The 21976-nt window shown below is 28.1% G+C and overlaps 4 protein-coding genes across 5 annotated transcripts; 3 read left to right on the top strand and 1 right to left on the bottom strand.

The window, feature by feature from the left end:
• On the top strand, positions 1-1143 carry OCT59_017674 (uncharacterized protein; the record flags this gene model as incomplete). Its single annotated transcript, XM_025314604.2, has 1 exon — positions 1-1143. One exon carries the CDS (start codon positions 1-3, stop codon positions 1141-1143), a length of 1143 nt encoding a protein of 380 aa, XP_025184797.2.
• A 3419-nt stretch (positions 1144-4562) lies between these two features.
• OCT59_017673 (uncharacterized protein) lies at positions 4563-8365 on the bottom strand (the record flags this gene model as incomplete). The annotated part of the gene is made up of 7 exons (XM_066137640.1): positions 4563-4826; positions 4894-5393; positions 5467-5727; positions 5802-6336; positions 6404-6824; positions 6894-7200; positions 7285-8365. The coding sequence occupies 7 exons, from the start codon at positions 8363-8365 to the stop codon at positions 4563-4565; spliced, it is 3369 nt and encodes a 1122-aa protein (XP_066004196.1).
• Positions 8366-11162: 2797 nt separating this feature from the next.
• On the top strand, positions 11163-12305 carry OCT59_017672 (uncharacterized protein; the record flags this gene model as incomplete). 2 transcript variants are annotated; one of them, XM_066137639.1, is made up of 2 exons in its annotated part: positions 11163-11784; positions 11880-11890. In XM_066137639.1, the coding sequence occupies 2 exons, from the start codon at positions 11163-11165 to the stop codon at positions 11888-11890; spliced, it is 633 nt and encodes a 210-aa protein (XP_066004195.1). The 2 variants fall into 2 exon arrangements, with proteins under 2 accessions (XP_066004195.1, XP_025184795.2); XM_025310208.2 differs by having other exon boundaries at positions 11163-12305.
• Positions 12306-18015: 5710 nt separating this feature from the next.
• OCT59_017671 (uncharacterized protein) lies at positions 18016-21455 on the top strand (the record flags this gene model as incomplete). Its single annotated transcript, XM_066137638.1, has 7 exons — positions 18016-18459; positions 18542-18669; positions 18743-19134; positions 19242-19643; positions 19787-19873; positions 20006-20024; positions 20098-21455. The coding sequence occupies 7 exons, from the start codon at positions 18016-18018 to the stop codon at positions 21278-21280; spliced, it is 2655 nt and encodes an 884-aa protein (XP_066004194.1). The 3' UTR covers positions 21281-21455.
• Positions 21456-21976: the final 521 nt, after the last annotated feature.

The following is a 21976-nucleotide window of genomic DNA, read 5'->3' as shown; positions in this document are numbered from 1 at the left end:
ATGTATCAAAGAATCATGAATAATTTTACTGCTTCAACAATGATTCAGCAAAGTAATTTATCGATTTCTCAAGTTATACAAATGAATGAATACAAATTCTTTCATCTGGACGATGGTAATTTTTATCATGTAACTTGTCAAATTATTTTACGTGGTTCTATCTTGGATGACCATGATTACGATCATGGATTTTTTTATCATGGGTCTACAATAAATTATTATGTTAAATGTAAATTATTTTCATATCCTTTGATCATAAAAATATTGAATAAAGAAATATACGGGATAGACATCGACATGAATAACTTTGAACGAAAAAAATCATTATCTTTGGATCAAAAATTAAATCTAGAACAAGATTTGAAACAGATTCTTCCATTTTACCTCACGCAAAATCACATTCCCCAAAGTGAAATGAGGATTGATTCTAATATAAATATGAATCCAATTCGGGGACAGAATACAGAACAAATGGTTTCGATGAATGATGTCGTAGATTATACTTATAATGTCACTCAACCACAGCAACAAATTGATTCCAACAATGTCTCAAGTTTTAATAGAAATTCAAGTTCATTTCACAGAAGTATTGGAAATAACGTAATAACGACCGACAACCAAAATAATGTTAACGGAGGTTACATTCACAATGTCATTCATCCACAGCAACAAGTTGACTTCAATGACATATCACCACCTCAGATGAGACCTGTATACAATAATTATAGAAATACAAAATCGTCTAACGAAAATATTGAGAATAATTTAATGACAACACAAGTAACTTCAATGATTGATAATCAAGTATCCCACCAAAATAAAGTTGAAGATACTAAAGATGTTCAAAATAATTTTCCACAACGTCAAATTCCTGAAAGAGAGACGATACCATATTGTGATAAAAATACAAATTCACTTCAGAATGATACATTAACACATGATGTTCCAATGACTGATATTAATTTTGACCATCGAGATACATATCATTTCTACACTCCTGTCGAGGGAATAACAGCACAAGCTATTCCGATCACTGATGTTAATCAAAATTATGATGATAATGACGTATCATACAATGATAACCACGACGTAAATATTAATTCATCCAGCAAATTGATCTCCGACAAATATCGAAATTTTTAATCCAGAAATTATTTTCTCAATTCGTTTTATGCTGAAAATTAGCAAATTCTTCGAAAAATTTAAATCGGCTTATAATAATATGATTGTAGACGTTTTAATTTTTATGAATATTACAACCAGTTTATAGTAAGTAATTAATTACGATAATTCCTAAAATGATTAAGCAAAAAAGAAAATACAAATTTGTATGAAAAAATATACGGTATTTAAAATTATTAACAAATTGTTAAGATATGTAAATTATTAAGAATCAAAAAATTATAATATTTATGATGTATTAATATCAAAACTTTGATGTTGCCGCCGGTCAACAAATTTTTAAATAAAAAATTGTCTTTTTTAATAGCGTATATATAATACTTTGAAATTTTATTATATACGATAAAGCTCATTCTCTTTCTCAAGTTATTCACGTCCAATCGCTAGAACCACCCTGCTTCTCATCAGAAAATGAACAAAATGAAAGTGAAAGATATCCCGCCCCTTTTTTGGAACAAAAAAGAAAATATAAAAAAATGATTTGGGTTAAATTTAATGAGGAACCTATAAATATAGTGGTGAAGATGTTTCGAACGGACTGGATAATTTCAAGATTAAATTACATTCTCAAATAATTGGAGCACGATTAGACTATTTTTCGTTCTGCTTTACCAAATAACAAATATATGAAAAGTGAAAACGGAAGGTTTTATTTCGTAAAATCTAACATTACAGTTGAAGTTTTTCAAGTTACTTTAAGGTATTTACTGCCAAAAATTTTAAAATTTAATATTTTATCATTTTATAGTAACAGATACATTTACCATTATATTAAATGAGCTGCTGACGAACTTCTTCAAAAAGAAATATCCGATTATTTACAAAGATATTTAATTGAAAATAAGGGATGAGACCAAATTTTGAACTTGCTTACCAGATAAGCTTTCAATCTAATAACTTATTAGAACTTTAATAATTTTGTAGTACGGATTTAATGGCCAAATCACCTGAAAGAGATGATTTACAAATGAAGGAAATTGAAGTTTGGGATATGCATTAAAATGGGAACTTGATAAGAACCCAAATTTATTTCGGATCTTACTATTTGGTCAGAAAATGATTTCCGAATCATGAAAGATACTTTACAACATTGTTTATCTTTGATTAGATTCTAGTCTTTCATCTAGAAAAAGTTCGACCTTACAAAAAGCTTTTAAGATGTCAATTTTATGAAGAATTATTAATATCTTATCTGAATCCTGATAGTAAGTAAACCAAATGATAATATTTGCTTCCTAGTAAGACGTAGGAATATTATTGATGGAATTATAGACTCAAAAATATATTATTTCTATAATTTCATTATGTTTTGACAAAATTGATGTTAATAATAATTCAGATTTATATGGTAAATATAATTCTTTTGTATATGCAAATTTAATGTTAAGAGGAAGTAGAGTTACTCTCAAAAAGTTTCACGTGATTTTAATAATCATAACTCAGTCACGTGATGGGAACAGAACAATTTTATTGGTAGATCGTAAATAAAGTGTATAACAAGAACGTAACTTAAATTTAAGGTGTATACTCGCTCGGCGATCTGCAATAAGCGTATAACTTAAAACTAAAAACTATAATAAAATTATAGTAACTGATAACAAAAAACCTATCTATTTCTGCTATAATAAAATATAATTAATTATACGAAGTTTAATCTGCAGTTCCCGCACCACAGCAACTAGCCCGGGTAACAAACTACCAATATCATTTACGGTACACTAGTACAACATTGACAAACCAGGCTGTGGGTTATTTGTTAAAATAAAAATCCGAGTGGCCAGGTCCAAAAAAGGCAAATTGTAATAATAGTTTATAACTTTGCATCATTATTTTTTACTAACCATTTTAATCTTAATTTTAATTTATTTAAGCGTTTCCTAAAAAACATTCTAAACATTCTAAAATCAAAAAAAGGATAATCATATGAATTCGACGCCAAGCGCAAATTTGTTTAGTAAATAAATAAGGGTTAATCGGACAAATAGGACGAGGAGAACACATTTTCTCAACAACAAAACAATATAGTTGAATCGTCGGCGTCCTATTGGTTATTACAATTATTATTTTGAAGAAAATACTATTATTACTATTATCATTGCAACATTGTTAAAATATCTCTAAACAGCAGTTTTGTATATTATAGTTATTATGTATTACACACATTTATATAAGCGGCTGTTATTCATACCCACGATTTTGTTATGCGTACCCTCTCCCCAACTAGTTTGTCATTTAACTTTCATTTTTCAATGAATGGCCCTATAAAAATGTTTGTCTGATAAAATATTCGGAATGGGGTCGATTTTCCGAACACTCGTACGTTATTATACAATATTTGTTACAATATAATACAAGATGCGGAGGGGGTTAATTTTCTGAACAAAAAACCGAACAGTGTTTGGAAAACTTTTTTTATAGGGCCGCTTGTAGATCATAATTTATTACAGAGGAAGGGGTACGAATAACAAAAATGGGGTACGAATAATGGCCGCCCTTATATAATATAATAAGACTTTTATTTCTTTGTGTTATAAGTATAATTTATAATAATAATTTTGTAAAATGATTTTTTTTTTATTTTTTCTTTTTCGAAAATATTTTCTACTTTTCTACTGGAAGATTTAGTTAAATGTTTATTTTTATTTTTCTTTTTTGCTAGCCCTATAAAAAATTTTATCCGTTATTTCTAAAATATAAATAATTCGATAAATTCCGTGATATAAGTTATTAATTCCGGAAATATGATCCTTTTATGGAAAAAGATGGAATATAAAAAACGGATCGACTTTTCTTATAGGTATTTTAAATAAAAGTATAAATAATATTATTCAAAAAGTCATATTTTCAATTAACTATTATTATTAGTCCGGAGCGTCTATATACAGTATGTTTTGGATGAGGTGGTACAAAAGCAAATATATCGTTTTTGATTAAGGAGGTGATGCTTTTTGATTATAGAAGTTAGTTGTACAAACTGTTGTATCGTTTTTGATTATTGAAAAAATAAATGTATCATTTTTGATTATTGAAAAAAAATTCTGTCGTTTTTGATTATTGAAAAAAAAATTCTATCGTTTTTGATTATTGAAAAAAAATGTATCATTTTTGATTATTCGATAGTATCACATGGTCACATGCATAGATTCGACATACTGTATCTTGCGTTTGCACATCGGAGACTTTATTTTTAATAACCCACTAAATAATTTCAAATTATTAATCTTATTAATCGTTATTTTTGTTTCCTTACTATTTACTGCTTCTTGTATATTTTTATTAAGCCATTTAAAACAAAGAATTGCCAACATTTATATGTCATAAATTTAATCTTTATTTTCTCAAAATTTGTCTTTATTACAACTAAAAGACAATAGTATTAATCAATCATCTATTTCATTGCTATGCATATAAACTCCAAATTCAATACTATCATTTAAAATTTCTTTCGCATCTTCAAGTGTTATACTATTATTACGGTCCTCCTGAATCAGACGTAATGTTACTTCTGGTACTAGAACTTCGTAAATAAAATCCATAGGGTCTAATGGGTACGTTTGGTCTTTTGTAAGATTATTAGAGTTAACAAACAAATCTATTAAAGTATTAACAATAGTATATAACCCATTAAATCCATAATAACCTGGCTGTAAATTAGTAAAACTAATTAATAAAATATAAACAAAATTTATATTCAAACAGATAATTACCAACCTGAAAAACTTCAAATCGATTCATGAGCATCATTGGCGCCTTGGCTTTATTATATCCGACTTCTTTATATATTGAAGATGCAATATCCCAATAGTAACTTGAAATATTTCCGTTAATAATTTCAATGAGATCTTTTTCAAATTTGATTATGCGTGATGGAAGTACATTAAAATCGATATATTCAGGATATCCTTTTGATAATCCATGTGGAACAATATTCAATTCACCATGATGCATTATACAAAAAGACCAACGTTCTTCTTCTGTGATTGGCTTGTTTTGTAGATTTTGTAACTGGTCTTTTATTTTTTCTGGTAAAGTATCTGGTAGGATATTATCACAATAGGGGCATAAATTGTGAGAATTAGGTACTAAATCCAATTCTAAATCCAAGTTTAAATCATCATTAGATGGCAGTTCTGGAAGATGTTGAAATACATTGCGGGGTGGGCTTGGCATTATAAACGATGATGATGATGCAAATGAAGATGTACTTCTATCTATTAAATAAATATAGGTAAAGAAATTAATAATACAGATATTAATATTATTACGTTAAATCTATATCTTTACCAGTACTAATTGAAGATAAATTATCTTCTCGTTTTCGTTTAAGATTTCGAATTTGTTTTGTTTTCCTTTGTTGTATAGAAAACGTATTACCAGATTGTGATTGGTTTGGTAATAAATTTATTCTATGGGACGATCGAGGTTTAGCAGATAATTTAGGAGGTGCGCCTAAATTTGATTTTGTTCTTTCACTTAATTCTGCTGGCCGAAATGGATCTTTAATCTCCTGAGATGACCGTTTAAGTGGATAAAATATTTTATTACCTAGTGAGCAAAAGTAAGATTAATATAATAAATAACAATAATAATTTTTTAAAAAATTATTTCAAACATCTTACCTTGCATATTATATAATCTAATAATTTCTTGATAAGAATCTTCCATGTCACCTTGATATATTACATTATTTTTTATAGACGCGGGAACTACTCGTTCCTTATTACGAAAATAATGAACAAGATTTTTCTTTGCTTCGTTTACAACTTCTAGATGTCCTTTTTGTTGTGTTTCTATAAGCAAAGTGGCTGCATGACAGTGCCTACATTTATCACGTAATGAACTATTCCATATGTATTCCCAGCACGTACATTCACCAGTAATAACATTACATATATGAAATCCTTGTTCTAATATTATATTTTCGGATAATAAAGATTTCATAAGAAAATTGACCATATCATTTAATTTTCGTACAATTTCCTCATCTAGACGTAAAGGCTTATCATCATAAAAAGATACAAATAAATCATCAGATTTTTTTTTGACAAGAAAAGTATTTTGGTCTGATGATATCTTAACCATATTAAGAAGAAAATCTAATCTTCCTTGATTTAATCTTCGAAGTTTATCACAACATATATCATCTTTAGTTTGCTATAAATAATTTAAAATAAATTAATTTAATAATATTAATTAAAAATGATAACGAAAAAATTCTTACCTGTTCAATCGTTTGAGTATTGAATAAAGTAACTAAACCAGATTCAAACTTATTTAAATCTTCATGACTTACAATAGTTTCACTTTGAAAATTTATTCCATACATTCGTTCAATAAATGTCAATGGTGTTTGTTTACCACTATATACTGCTTCAATTGTCCTATTGATCCGTTCTGTAAAATTGTTTGTAGTCCATGGAAATCTGTTTGTAATATTTTTGGAAATACGACCAGCATCAATAAAACTTAATCGCCACTCTGTGCACATCCAATTTTTAGATAAATCATCTATTAATTTATCTTTCTTGGTTTTTTCCAACGGAAGAGTGTTAATAAATTCAATATATTTCTTAGCCATTTCAATGGCAGTTTCTTCAGTTCGACTACGACCTACAATTTTAAACGCTAATGCTATTGGATATCTAAACAATAAAATAATTAATTTAGTTATCAATTTTAATAAAAAAAAATTAATATAATATATAACTTACCTGAATTTTGCAGGTATCTGCCATTTATTTAAATTTTCACTAAAAGTTTTCATAATATGAAACCAACATAAAATTGGTTTATGTGAAGCATTTTGGATAGCAAGTTTAGATGGTCTATGCTTATCAATTAAGATATATGGCTTCCAATTATTGTTTTGACATTCACGAACTCGTTGAAATCCGTTTCCAGATAAAAGATTTTCATAGTACCACTTGTGTTCACAGAACTCGTTATCACATGGGATATTTTTTTTAATAGCGTCAATAGCCAATTTTATAGTATGATGATTTTCCTTATTAAATAGCGCTAATATATATATTTTATTTACAATTTAATAAATTACAATAAATTATATACTAAATAATTTAATATATGTCAAATTTTACTTACCAAATGCAACAGGCAATCCGCAACCAGCACTATTCTCAGTGACAATTGATAATACCGGTGCACGGTCCAAATTTAAATCATATTTACCATCTATTCCGATACAGATTTTACCGTAATTACGAGCATTTTTTAACCAAAACTCATCAGAAATTGTAAGTTGATAATATCGGTCAGGTGAATCAGCTGGTTGATTAATGTCTGCTATTTGATAATATAATATAAAACCTTGAGATTTTAATATATTATTTACTAAACTATCAAGCTGAGTCCAAGGACCAGTATCATCCTTTAATTTCTTATCATCTCTGGCAACAAATTGCCGAAGTTTGTCATTATTACATATTATACGTTGGCTTGCTAATGCATTGTTAATTACATCTTCTGATGCACCATTAAGTGATGTTAATAATTTCGCTTTTATCCCTTTGGCTGTCCTGTGGTCTGCTCTTCTGCTTAATGCTATTGAATCTCTGACAGAATAAGTTAAATTTATTCTTGAAATTTTAGGAATATTATTATTGTGAAATGTACGATGAGTTCCTTGAATGGTAATTCGCAATGGATTTTCTAATGATAGCCAAGATAACTGACATTCAGAAATAACTCTGACACTACAATGGTGCATATCATTTCCATTTTTCAAATTATTTCGTAAATTATAATTTTCGCAATTTTCATTACATTTTCCAACACTACCACATAATCTTTGACAGTTGCCTCCATCACCTGAACAATACATAACCCAATACCAACATTGTTGGTTTTTGGCTAATCCTAATTCAATTTGAGAAACCAAATCTCTTCCTAAACTGGTTAAAACTAAAATATCATCAATACGATTTGTTGATTTTACTGTTCCAGTTTTAGTTTTCCATGCTAAGTAATCTATTGCCCCTTGTACACGTTCTACCGTTAAGATTCCAGCTTTAACAAGTTTAGGAGTAACTTGTCTACTTTGATTTTTTAAGCGATGATTTTTTAAAAGATTTGCATTTGATATATACCATTCCGCAGCACGACCAAATGGTACATTTACTGAGCCATCATCGTTGTATTTGATTTGATTTTCGTAAGTTTCCATATTATAATATATAGTAACATTACACAAATTTATAGAAAGAAAATTATTACAAATAATTATCACGTAAAAAATATAAACAAGGTTATAAAACGCAAAATATATTATAAAAACTATTATATAATAAAGAAAAAAATATCAAAAGAGAAATCAAAATTTTTGGAAAAGAAAAAGAATTAAACCATTTGTCGTGTGAAGAAAAGTATTATGTGAACGCGTTAAATGTTATACAATGATACATTAACTTGTTTAGTATAAATTAAATAAATAAAACGTGATACTATCGAATAATCAAAAATGATACATTTTTTTTCAATAATCAAAAACGATAGAATTTTTTTTTCAATAATCAAAAACGACAGAATTTTTTTTCAATAATCAAAAATGATACATTTATTTTTTCAATAATCAAAAACGATACAACAGTTTGTACAACTAACTTCTATAATCAAAAAGCATCACCTCCTTAATCAAAAACGATATATTTGCGGTACAAAATGTACCGTTATCCGCCCGCTTGACCTTTGAGTCGATATATAATTGGTTCATTCAAATGATGGAAATATTCCGATCTGTCATTAATCCATGTATTGGTCGATCAATAAATATTCTTTTTTCCATTTTTACATTTGGAAATTTTTGATGTAAAAGTTTTTAGAATTTTTATTATTTTTGTAAAATTTTGTAACAAATATGAAACAATACAAATTATTTTTGTACAAATTTACAACAAATGCGAAATAAATTAGTGAATCAAAATAATGTAAATTAAATATCGGCTTACTTTTTTTCTTTGTTTGCCCTTCTTTCATATTATTGTATCATTTCCAACGTAATAAACTTAATAAACTCCGAACTTTGTAACGGTTACCGTTTCCCTAGTTTATTATAAAGAATAATAATTTATTATATAAAAGAACAGCTTTATTTTCTTTACTCTCGCGTTCATTATTTTTTTTTCATTTATTACACTAAAATGAGCCAATATTTTGATTAGCTATTCCAAATTTATTCCGAAGGAGATGTGTGTGGTTATTCGTTATATTAAAACCAAAATAAACATTTAATTCGGTAATGCAAGAAAATTAATTATCGATTCAGGATGTCATCATTTAATGGATTAATGAATATTATATTTATTTTATTTAAAATAACAAAATAAGTAAATAAAACTGTATTAATATGGAATATTAAAGTTTTTTAAAAAATATTAGTTGTCAAATTAAATTGTTAATTGCCGGTTTTCTAATTGGTTTTTTACAAACCGAAACTTTTAGCACCACTTAGAAAATAGCCTAATCATTTAAACAATCACTTGCGTTTGAACTCTTTATCATTTCAATTCATTTTCCGAACACTGCATCCATTTACTAAATATACTATTCGTTAAATTTATTATATTCCTTTTTTGTTTAAATGTTATTTTTTAAAATTAACCTATTTATATATCTTTAAATTTTTTCTCTATTGCCAAATAACACATTACTCCATAGCTTTTCTATTATAGTATGCATTATTAAATAGTTATAAAGTTTGTATCTGGATTTATTCGAATATTTTTTATTCGGTATTCGGCGGTTAATATTTTGATTCTTATTTATTCTAAAAGATAATCCTGGTTTGTGTCCAAACAATGAAATTAGTATTAGTAGCATTAATTCCTATTGGTCCCCTGTAAAAAAAAATTAATCCGTTTTTTATATTCCATCTTTTTTCCGTAAAAGACTTATATTTCCGGAATTAGTAACTTTATATCACGGAGAATTATTTGATTTTAGAAATAACGGATAAAAGTTTTTATAGGGTTCTGTGACCGAAAAATAACTGGTATTCAGAATTTGGAATCGAATATCAATATATCCGATTATACATGTACGCAGCATGAGAATTAACTTTGGCGAAGTTAATATAAATAATAATCGTTTCTTTTTTCTTTTTTAATTATGTATGCTCATTCATAACTTTATCTAAGACCTAATCAGCAGAGTGAAACAAAATATTTCACGGAAAAGAATTTTTCTCAGTTAAAAATATCAATAATATTCTTGCTGATTGCTTTAACGAAATTTTCGAGTATTTAAAGAAAGATAGTTTCTATTTACATAGTTAATCGATTTTGGTGTGAAACTTTTGTTAGAATTCTATCTCTGTAAAAATTTTTAGAAAATTGATAAGCATGTCCGAATTTTTTGGAATAAAGTCTAAAAATATGATTAATTATCGGAGAAAATTTTTTATAGAGTATGGGAGGAAATTATTGCTTTGAAAAGGGATTATTCGGAGGGAGAAAAAATATTCGTATCACTCTTTGTATATTATTTTGCAGTAAATAAAATAAAGTTACAAAATTATAAACTTAATTATCTTGTCCAATAATTACTGTGAACAGACGTATTTTATAAGGAATTTGCTAGAATTTAGCTTAAAAAGTAAAGAGCTTAATTATATTTCAAATACAAATAATACAAAAAATATTTTGTTATATGAAAGACCTTATTACAACCTTATTACAATTTATTATAATACATAAAAAAAAATAAATAGTTTCAGAATATTTCCGCCAACCTGTATCAAATTATCTAATCTGTAATAGCATAGGTTTTTTTTGTGACCAACAAAATGAACGAATTACGATCCGACGATCCGTTGATCCGTCTAATAAAACGTCGATAGTATCCAAAAATGAAATAGGTGATTTTCACTATTATAAATCACGTGAGTTTGTAAAGTCCCTATTTATAATTAAATTTTGTACAGTAGTATCCTACATTTATAATCCTTCAATCTTATAACTCCATCAATGTATCAAAGAAACATGAGTAATTTTACTGCTTTGCAACCGACAACAACGATTCAGCAAAGCAACTTATCGATTTCTCAAGTTATACAAATGAATGAATGTAAATTCTTTCATCTGGACGATGGTAATTTTTATCATGTAACTTGTCAAATTATTTTACGTGGTTCTATCTTGGATGACCATGATTACGATCATGGATTTTTTTATCATGGCTCTACAATAAATTATTATGTTAAATGTAAATTATTTTCACATCCTTTGATCATAAAAATATTGAATAAAGAAATATACGGGATAGATATTGACATGAATAACTTTGAACGAAAAAAAGAATTGTCTTTGGATCAAAAATTAATTCTAGAACAAGACTTGAAACAGATTCTTCCATTTTACCTCACGCAAAATCACATTCCCAAAAGTGAAATGAGAATTGATCCTAATATAAATATGAATCCAATTCAAAGACGGAATACAGAACAAATGATTTCGAATCAAAACAATTTTGATAACGGAAATCATGGATTTTATCAAAATGATGTCGTAGATTATACTTATAATGTCACTCAACCACAGCAGCAACAAATTGATTCCAACAATGTCTCAAGTTTTAATAGAAATTCAAGTTCGTTTCACAGAAGTATTGGAAATAACGTAATGACGACCGACAACCAAAATAATGTTAACGAAGGTTACATTCATAATGATATTCATCCACAGCAACAAGTTGACTTCAATAATATATCACCACCTATGAGACCGGTATACAATAATTACAGAAATACAAATTCGTCCAATGAAAATATCGAGAATAATAATCAAGGATCCCACCAAAATAGAGTTGAAGATACTCAACAAGCTGATCCCAACAATTTTCCACAACGTCAAATCCCTGAAAGAGAGACGATGCCAGATTATAATAGAAATACAAATTCACTTCAGAATGATGTATTAGCATATGATGTTTCAATTACTGATAATAATTTTGATCATCGAGATACCCGCAGCGCTTATCCACAGCAACAAGTTGATCTCTACACTCCTGCTGAAAGAATGACAACACAAGCTATTTCGGTCACAAATGATAATCAAATTTATGATGACAATAGCGTGTCATACAATGATAACCATGACGTAACAAATTGATTTCCGAAATTTATAATCCAGAAATTAGTTTCCCAATTCGTTTTATATTGAAATTAGTAAATTCTTCGCAAACATGTTAAAAATTTCGTTTTATATCATACGTTAAAATTGGCAAATTCTTCACACAAATATTTTAAAAATTCGTGTTAAAATTGGCAAATTCGAAAAATTTAAAAATCGGTTTATAATAATTTAATAGTGAACGTGAATTATATAGTAAATAATTAATTATGATAATTCCTAAAAGGATTAAGCAAAAAGATACTAGAAAACGTTGTATGAAAATTTTCAAATTAAGTATAATATTTATGTTATATTAATATCAAATTTAAGTTTTAGCATCGCTACTTTTTTATTATTAGTAAATATAATAAGTTTTATAAGTTTTGATGTTGCCGCCGGGCAATAAATTTTTTTAAAATTGATTTAATAGCGTGATATACATAATAACTTTGAAATTTTATTAATGTAGTATATTACTATGTGAAACGAGTATATGATTTAACAATTTTCAGATTTCATTGTATAAAGACCTATGGCTTAGCAGCCGATGATCTTTATTTAGATAACGGATATTGGCTATATATAAAATTGAAATAAATTTCATGGATAAACTACTAATTATTTGAAGAATATTTTATTTTAAAATTTTTTGTTTCAACCATTTATTCGTAATCGTAAATTAAAATTTTATTTAATATTCAAGCGGATAACGAATCTAAACTCTGAACCCTTTTTACCATCGATTATAAAGTAAATGCTAATGTCGTTAAGTATTTTATCAATGATAAATCTCTAAAATTAAATAGAGTTCCTTTTTGCAAAAAAAATTATTTACTAAATAATTATGGTATAAGAAATGTTATCCATTTAGGATTATTGAAGGATGGACCTAATTTTATCAAACATACAATTCATAACGCGAGAAACCTGAATTTGCTTATTTTTTTTAAAATTTGAATTTTGCATATTTGTAAATTATGATTGTTTTTAATCAGATGAAATTTTTGTCAGAAGCTAAAGATAATTATCATTTAGAGAATTTAGAGACAAATTATTGTAATTTATTTTTCTTAGTATATATGTCAAATAAACTCATCAGATTCATCCGATATCAACACATTATGTTACGAACTAAGAAAGTTATTTGTTATATATAATCTATATTACATATCTTATTTTAAAAATAATAGAATATAATGGCATAAACATCCAGATTTAATAAAATTTTGGGATTACGATCTGTAATAGCATACATTTTATTTATTTTTTCTAGGAAAAATACATCAGTGATCGTAAATAACACGTTAAATCTTTATTTTCCCAATGCACTGTTATACATCCCACACCGCATCACATACACGAATACATACAGCATGCATATACTAAAAGTAAATCATGAGCTCAATGTGAGCGAAAATATTTATTATTATTTAGACTTTATTTAGTAATTTCAATGCCAAACTATTATTACAAATGTAAAAATGCAAGAATAAATGTATCACTTTAATTACTCATTTCTGCTTAAGCAAATCGGCTCTTCTTTTCTTGGGTGTGGGATGACAATCAGGGACTTCCGTTCTTTCAGTTTTCTGTAGATTTTTCCATCTCTTCAAATTTTCCCATTGTCTGTAAAATTACACACTAAAGAAAAATAATAATCAATTTCTCTTAAAATTTAAGATAAAACAAATAGATGAGACTTTACCTTGGCGTAAATGATAGAAACAAGAGCATTCAATGTATTGTTACATTGCTTTGCGTCAGCATATATCTCAAATGGACCTTCTTTCATATATCGACATACATAACCCTTTGGACAATCAAGATTTGTTAAAATAGCTCCTACATAAATAAATACTGTAACGTTAGCAATTTAAATAAGTTTCAATTCCAAACATATCAATGCAATACAAGCCCACATGAATGAACCTGGGTATTAATCATGCGTACTTTGTCTTCTTCAAAGTTTATTTTTCGAGAAAGATTAATGAAAATATCTTTCATTATCTTTGGTAAGGTCAAACAACATTCGTTTATGAGCTCGGTGCCCTGCTCCCCTTTCCATTTGGGTCTGGCCTCGGATGCTGCCCAATCTCGAACGTAACCGTCTCCTCTCCTCCCAATAGCCTTACGTTTCATTGGACCTACATTACTTAAAGTTCTGCTGCGATTTTTCCTCTCCCTAGTTGCTATTCCAGCCTTTTGCCTCTAATAAGAAGAAGCTAAGTTAAACATAGATTTAGTGAATGATAATTATATAACAATGATTCTTCTGCTTACCCAACAAATAACGCAAAAGGTATGTCTGAAAAGGCTATGTCAAGCGTCCTCCAGGCATTGATTCGGAACCAGCTTCCGGTAAATCTTGTGTGATTGTTAATGGATTTGGTTCCAATTCCAGCAAACGGACCCTACAAAGTATTTATCTATTGATAAGCTAAAAAAAGTTATGAATTATAAGAGGTTTTCACTTACTAATCAGATACTGTTGTCCTCACTTGTTCATATGTGAAATCAACAAGAGGATTATAATTTTCACATACTATTCAAGGGTGAGGAGAATAGAGCGCCTTGCGAATGCCTTTTCTCGAGTCCTATAAAAGAATCAATTCATTATAAAATGCTAAATGAATGGAACGATAACATCTAAATTTAACTTTTGCAAGGGTGTCAATACAATGAAGTAGGTCATCAATTAGTTAGTAGAAAATTCTTAATTTAGCACCACAGCGTATTACACTCGTACGATCTAGGGAAAAAATGCAATTATCACGAGTAAAAGACGTCTCCAACATACGTCCCCGTACTGAGCTTCCATTTTTTATTATCCTTCATGGCCTGATATCTATGTTTAGATGACAGTTAGATGGTCTCTACAAAAATCGAGGTTTGTGCAAGAACAAAATAATACTTACCGGTTAGTAAATAATTCCATATCCTTATCTCCGAAAGTGAACGCATCATTATCACTTGAAGAAGCGGTCAGTACTACGGCAGCTTCTTCATTTTAATATCCTCATCGACTTCTATAAACAAGGAAGACTCATCATTGTATGCGGTTGGTCTAATCTATATGCACAGCGAGACGGAATTTTTTATCGCGGACTGAACATTAAAAATATGATAGAAAAATAAACTACCTTGTCTTTTTTTTTATTGATAAACGTATTTTTTTATTAGTAAATGTGAAAGAACATTATACATATAAATACAAAAAATCCATTGAAATTTAGTTGAAACTACCTTGTCTTCTTGAGTATGTGGTCTAAGTTCATTCTAAAACGTAATACCTCGGTTATTATTTTTTGGTAATGTGCGGGTTATTTGATTTATTATATACTGTACATTTCCCAGTTTGCGATAATCTTTGGTATTATTTCCAATTTCAAAATCTCATGAAGTACGAAAATCAACTGAGCCGACAAAAGAAAATAATGAATAGCAGTAAATTTATTAATAAACATACCAGATAGTAGCCGCTTTAGATTGTTCTTCTTACCGAGAATTAAAACATCGCTCGCTTCGTCCTGTACTATATTAACTTGGTCGATAATTGTTTCAGTGCTTTTCATAGTCGTTTCCTCAAAGAGAATTCGAAGATTTCTCTCCCGCCAAAATTCTCTAACCTCGAAAGAATTTTTTTCATCCTAAAAGTAAGATAATTAGTCACACTTGATTATGCCCAGTTACGGCTCCATTCTTCAGACTGATCAAAAAACATCATGGCTGAATTATTTCGCACCCGATACTCTGAAATTGGCATCTTTTTCAGAAAGTGCGTTGCGCCACGGTAGTCTCAGTTTTATATACACATCACGATCACATGATATTAATTGCGGCATCACAGATATGACATATAGGCACGAGAAATGAAAGATAAATCGTTACACACTCGATTTTCTTTGCTTTAATTATCCGATTATCGCGCTTTTTCAAAATTGTGCTACCCCCCTACAGATCACTGCTGTGTAATGTGATTATCATTTCATGATTATCGTTTTTGTGATTACCTAAAAGGTGATTACTACGGTTTTACTACGCGTTTTTATCACTTTCTCCTTGTCTTTTTTATTGCGATTTTTTTAAATTTTTGCAAATTTATAAAAAAGTGATTTATCTCCTGGTCGCCAACGTTTACATAATTCTGTGATCATACTTATGCCACATATACACTAAGTCACTAACTGGACTACTAGGTATATTCGCAATTTCTCATATGATCAGCCGTTAATACCGCCGTTATGCTGTACAGTACTCGATATAATGGAACCATCCGTTATATCAAGAATTCTGTTATATCGAGGGTAAATTAATTATACGTTATGATAATCCGTTTCAGACCCAATTCTGATATATCAAGATTTTATTTATGATCCGTTATATCGAGATTCCGGTATATCGAATTTCACAGTGTATTCTATACTATTAGCTGATTTTTGGTATACTGTATCCTTAAATTGAATTTTTTAAAATATTAATTGTATATATATATATATTATTCTTTTTTTTTTTATAGGTAACTTTTGCTTTTTTAAACCTTTGATAAATTGAATTTATGGTTTTAATTAATTCATATGCTATACCTTTTTTCTTTTAAATTATAAAATTCACCTCATGTGAGATTCTATATTCCTCACCCCATATAAAAAATGTAATTAGACAATTTTTTGAGACTCTGGGTAAAAATGCTATCTATATTAACTAAAGTCGTTTTGTACTTTATTTATCCGTATATCATTGCCAATTCTACCCAAAAGGAGAGATTTTCATAAATACAGCACTATAGTACTATACGTACAGCATGTATACGCATGTATCAAGTATCAACAAATGAATTAAAAAAATGTTGATCATTCAAAATTAATATTTTTATTAAACTTGCATCTTCATTTATATTTGTGTAAATAAAGAAGGAAATATTTAGTATATTACGGTATATTACAAGTTTATAATATTCAAATTTGGTACAAACGGTCAGACTTTCAATTATGGTGTAAGACCTAAGCCCGTGATAAATCACGTTGCCAGTTGCCACCTTAGGCTTAACAAAATAATACTTTTATTAATAATATAAATAAATACAATATTATGCTTGGTTTAATAATACTAAATAACGATTAAATATTTATCCTAAAATTCAGAAATAATTCTCAAAATTCGTAACCTGATTTTGACAAGATCGAATTGGTCTGCCTTTTAACTAAAAAGTAAATTACTACGCATCCTTTTTACTAATTAGAATATTTGATTTTCAATATTGTTGATCCTCAATCATTTTCCTTAAAAGTAAATTAACACAGATATAAATTTCGTAAATTAATCAGCTGTTATCCTAGGGGTACAGTGAGGGTGTACGATATTAAAGTACAAACTGGCATTAACGCTGTCACGTGCAAGTGCATAACTTCTAAACTCGGGCCAGTTTGTACGTTAATATTGTACACCCTCACCGTACGTTAATCCTAATCACTTGACTTAATGATCTACTAGTTGAACGTCGTTACGTCATGCAATTATACACTAATCCTAAATATAATACTGCGCCTCATAATTAATAAATTTACTCGGCATTACAATGGTTACATGATCGGCATCGATTCTGAAAACTAATTTTACGCCATGTCATACATGAGATACAACATAATAGGTCATCATTTCTTTTTTCATTCTAAAAAAAGAAAAAAATTCTCTTCTTTATGATAATATCATGTCAAGACGTAGTATTCCTGAGACCATTATTTCAAATTTTAGCTCTTCTGAATTATCTTATAAGGGTAGTGATAAAATAATTTTTATTACTAATGGGGATCCTATTAAACATATTTGGAAGAGATTATTAAAAAAGGATGGTCCTTGGAATCAAAATGATGTTAGATTTTTTGTTAGTTCCGCTTTAGTAGCAACGGATCCTAAAACCGGTTATAAAGTAGAAGAAATTGTATCTGAATTAGGTAATCCAGAAAGTGGCCTTAGAAGATTGAGAGAAATTATGAATTTTCCAATGTCATGTGATGCGGGTCTTAGGGATGATGTATTATCATTCCAATATGTTATATTACCTTTATTGGGTTTATTGACTAGAACTGCGATTACTGATTGTAATTTGGAAAAATACGTTCATGCCATCTTTACGGCCGTTTATACAAACCTTGTAAGTTTATTTTTTTTTAACTTATTAAATGTAATGTGTATTATGTATTCTAATAAATTAAATGCTTTACTTTAAAATAAAGGAACAATTTCTTTATAATAATGTGATGAAAATGTTGGAGACGTTGTTGAGACGTAATTCTGTTGTAGATCGTATAGTTAACGCTGAAGCATTGCTAGCACGCGAACGTTACGCATTTATTCCATCCTCGTAAGTAGTAATGTATAGCGCATAACTATATTATTTATCTAGTGTACTAATTCTATATTTTTTATTGAAAAAGTTTAGGAATATTTTTCTTAATAATCGTAAGACTTCTTACAGAATTATTACGTCGTATCAAAGAAGCATCCGTTAATGAAACTATGTATAAAATTTTCCACGATTTACAACGATTAAAAACTACTTATCAACAGTCAATCAATCAACAACGACTATTTTTCATTTCAACAGATCCATTAATTGATGATTTAGGAACTAGAGAATATTTTTTCACTATATTAGAAAAAGAGATGATAACCATGAATAAAATGTTAATTAATGGTCGTACTAATTTAATCTTTGAACAAAATCCTGATTCAAAAGATTCTATAACTCCATGGTATTATAAAAAATTAGCTAGAACAGTTGATGTAAAAAGAATTTATGATCCACCAGGAGAATTATCAAAAGAAGGTAAAGGCATGATAATGATTTTGTGGAAATTGGTGAAATATCAATTATTCCTAGTACTAGAGAAGAATGGATAACAATTAAATGAATGTTTATGATTTATTTTAAAGCTAAAAGGGTCTCGTATTCTTCTTTCCCATGTAACTCACATCTAATCGTTAATGAAGAACCACCCTGTTTACCATTACAAAATGAACAAGGTACAAATGAAAGATATAACGATAATGATTTAATACAACCCGTTCCTTTCTTGGAACAAGAAGGAAAATATAAGAAAATTATTTGGGTGAAATTTAATGAGGAACCTGTAAAAATAGCGTTTAGTGGTGAAGATGTTTCTGATTTGGTAGAAGAGGCAAAAATAAAATTAAATGGACTAGATAATTTCAAGATGGATTTAATTGGAGTATATAAACATAATTCGATAGAACCATTAAAATTTGGACAAATAGTTGATGATAGTTTTATTAACCGATATGAAACACCAATAGAGATTAAGGTAAAAAAGGAAGGTAAAGTATATTTCTCATGATTTCTTTTTCTGTATCTGTCTACTTTGTTGCTTTGTTGAATAAGATAATGAATTATAGATTTGTCCTTAATTATTCTTTTCAGAATAATTAATTTCCTAACATTCTGTTAATATTGTTTCTAGTCATTGTTCCCAATGATTTTATTAAACTACTTGAAACAGGAGAGCGTTATGATATGATTGTAAGAGTTGGAGATGAAGTAACTGGCCGTGAGTATAAACTACATTCTCAAATAATTGGAACACGATCAGAGTATTTTCGTTCTGCTTTGTCAAATAACCAATACATGAAAAGAGAGGATGAAAAATTTTATTTTGTAAAACCTAACATTACAACTGAAGTTTTTCAAATTATTTTAAGGTATTCATCGTCAAACGTTTTAAAATCAAACAAATTTAATAAATTCTTAATGTTTTATCATTTATTATAATAGATACATTTATGGTGGTACTATTTCATTAAATGAGCAAGATGCCTCAAATATTTTAAAGCTAGTGGTTGCCGTCGATGAACTTCTTCTTCAAAAAGAAATATCTGATTATTTACAAAGATATTTAATTGAAAATGAGGCAGAATGGATGCAACAACATTTTGAACATATATACCAGATATGCTTTCAATCCAATAATTTGTTAGATTTCCAAAAATTTTGTATAGATTTGATGGCAAAATCGCCTGAAAAAATATTTAGATCGTTTGATTTTACTTCACTTTCTGAAAAATCTTTAATTTCACTGATTGAGAGAGATGATTTACAAATGAAAGAAATTGAAGTTTGGGAATATGTATTAAAATGGGGACTTGGAAAGAATCCAACACTTATTTCAGAACCTACTATTTGGTCAGAAGATGATTTCCGAATAATGAAAGATACTTTGCAACATTGTTTACCTTTAATTAGATTCTTTAGTCTTTCATCTAAAGATTTCTTGCAAAAAGTTCGACCTTACAAAAAGCTTTTAAGATGCCAACTTTATGAAGATTTATTAAAATCTTATCTGGATCCTGATAATGAACCAAATGATAATATTTTGTTTCCCAGACATAGGAATATTGATGGAATTATTGATTCAAAAATTGTTAATTTAAATATTATTTCTATAATTTCATTATGGTTTGATAAAATCGATGTTAATATTAAATTTGCGTATACCAAAGAATTATATTTACCATATAAATTTGAATTATTATTGAGAGGAAGTAGAGATGGATTCACTCCAAAAAAGTTTCACGCATTATGCGATAATAAAACTTGTACTATTACATTCATTAAATTAAAAGGAACAGAAGAAATTATTGGTGGATATAATCCTTTAGTATGGAAATCTCCAGGGTTTATTAATAAGACTAAAGATAGTTTTATATTTTCTTTTAAAAGTAAGAATAATTTTAAGGATCCAATCTTTAGTCGTGTAAAAAATATGGATGAAGCATTAGTTAATCAAAATTATTGTGGTCCTTCGTTTGGTGAGGATCTTTATATAAGTGTGTCTGACGATAATACAAAAGAGTATAATTATAATGAATGTAAACAATGTAGTTATGAAAAAAAGATAAGAGATACTGAAGATTATTTCTCGATAGAAGATTATGAAGTATTTCAAATCATAATGTAATGCTGACACATTCTGCATCCGCGTCAATGGTGTTTATTAGCATAAAAAGGAATATAATTTATTTAAACAAGTAGTAAAGACGAAAATCAACATACAACAATAAATATGTTAATTGTATGATTCTAGATTTTTTATTCGTGAATTTTTATAAAAATATTTTTCTCTTTTTTCTTTCAAAGTATTCAATATTATATATATCTATAATGACACGTATTTCAAATTACTTAAATTACTTCATAATTATATTTTTTTTTCTTTTTTGTTATATTATTATTTAATGAAAGTAAAGTAAAGGAGGCGTACTGCGTACGAGAGTATTATTGCCACGGTTTTCTAATTGCACTATGTTAAAATTCACTATTGAAAGAGCAGATCACTTTAAATTAATAATAATGAGATTTTGATATCAATAATTATTTCTAATCGCAGTCATCTGTAAAATTGTAGTATTATTAACGATGGCGCAATGAAAGTATACAAAAGTAATCTTGCCACGTAGAATTTTATGAGACGAACAAATTGAATCAACAACTTGAACTATGTTATGACGTCGGCTAGTATTATATTGATATTGGAATGGAATTGATTACATTAAGTATTTATTTACATCATATTAGGGTGTCACAGCTGTCACGCCAAGATACCATATCGTCATTACACAACAATCAGATTTAAAAAACTCAGAAATATTTACAA

The sequence above is a fragment of the Rhizophagus irregularis genome, chromosome 26, assembly GCF_026210795.1.
Source record: "Rhizophagus irregularis chromosome 26, complete sequence".
NCBI classification, from domain to species: domain Eukaryota; kingdom Fungi; phylum Glomeromycota; class Glomeromycetes; order Glomerales; family Glomeraceae; genus Rhizophagus; species Rhizophagus irregularis.
This window is presented reverse-complemented; position numbering and strand designations above follow the sequence as displayed.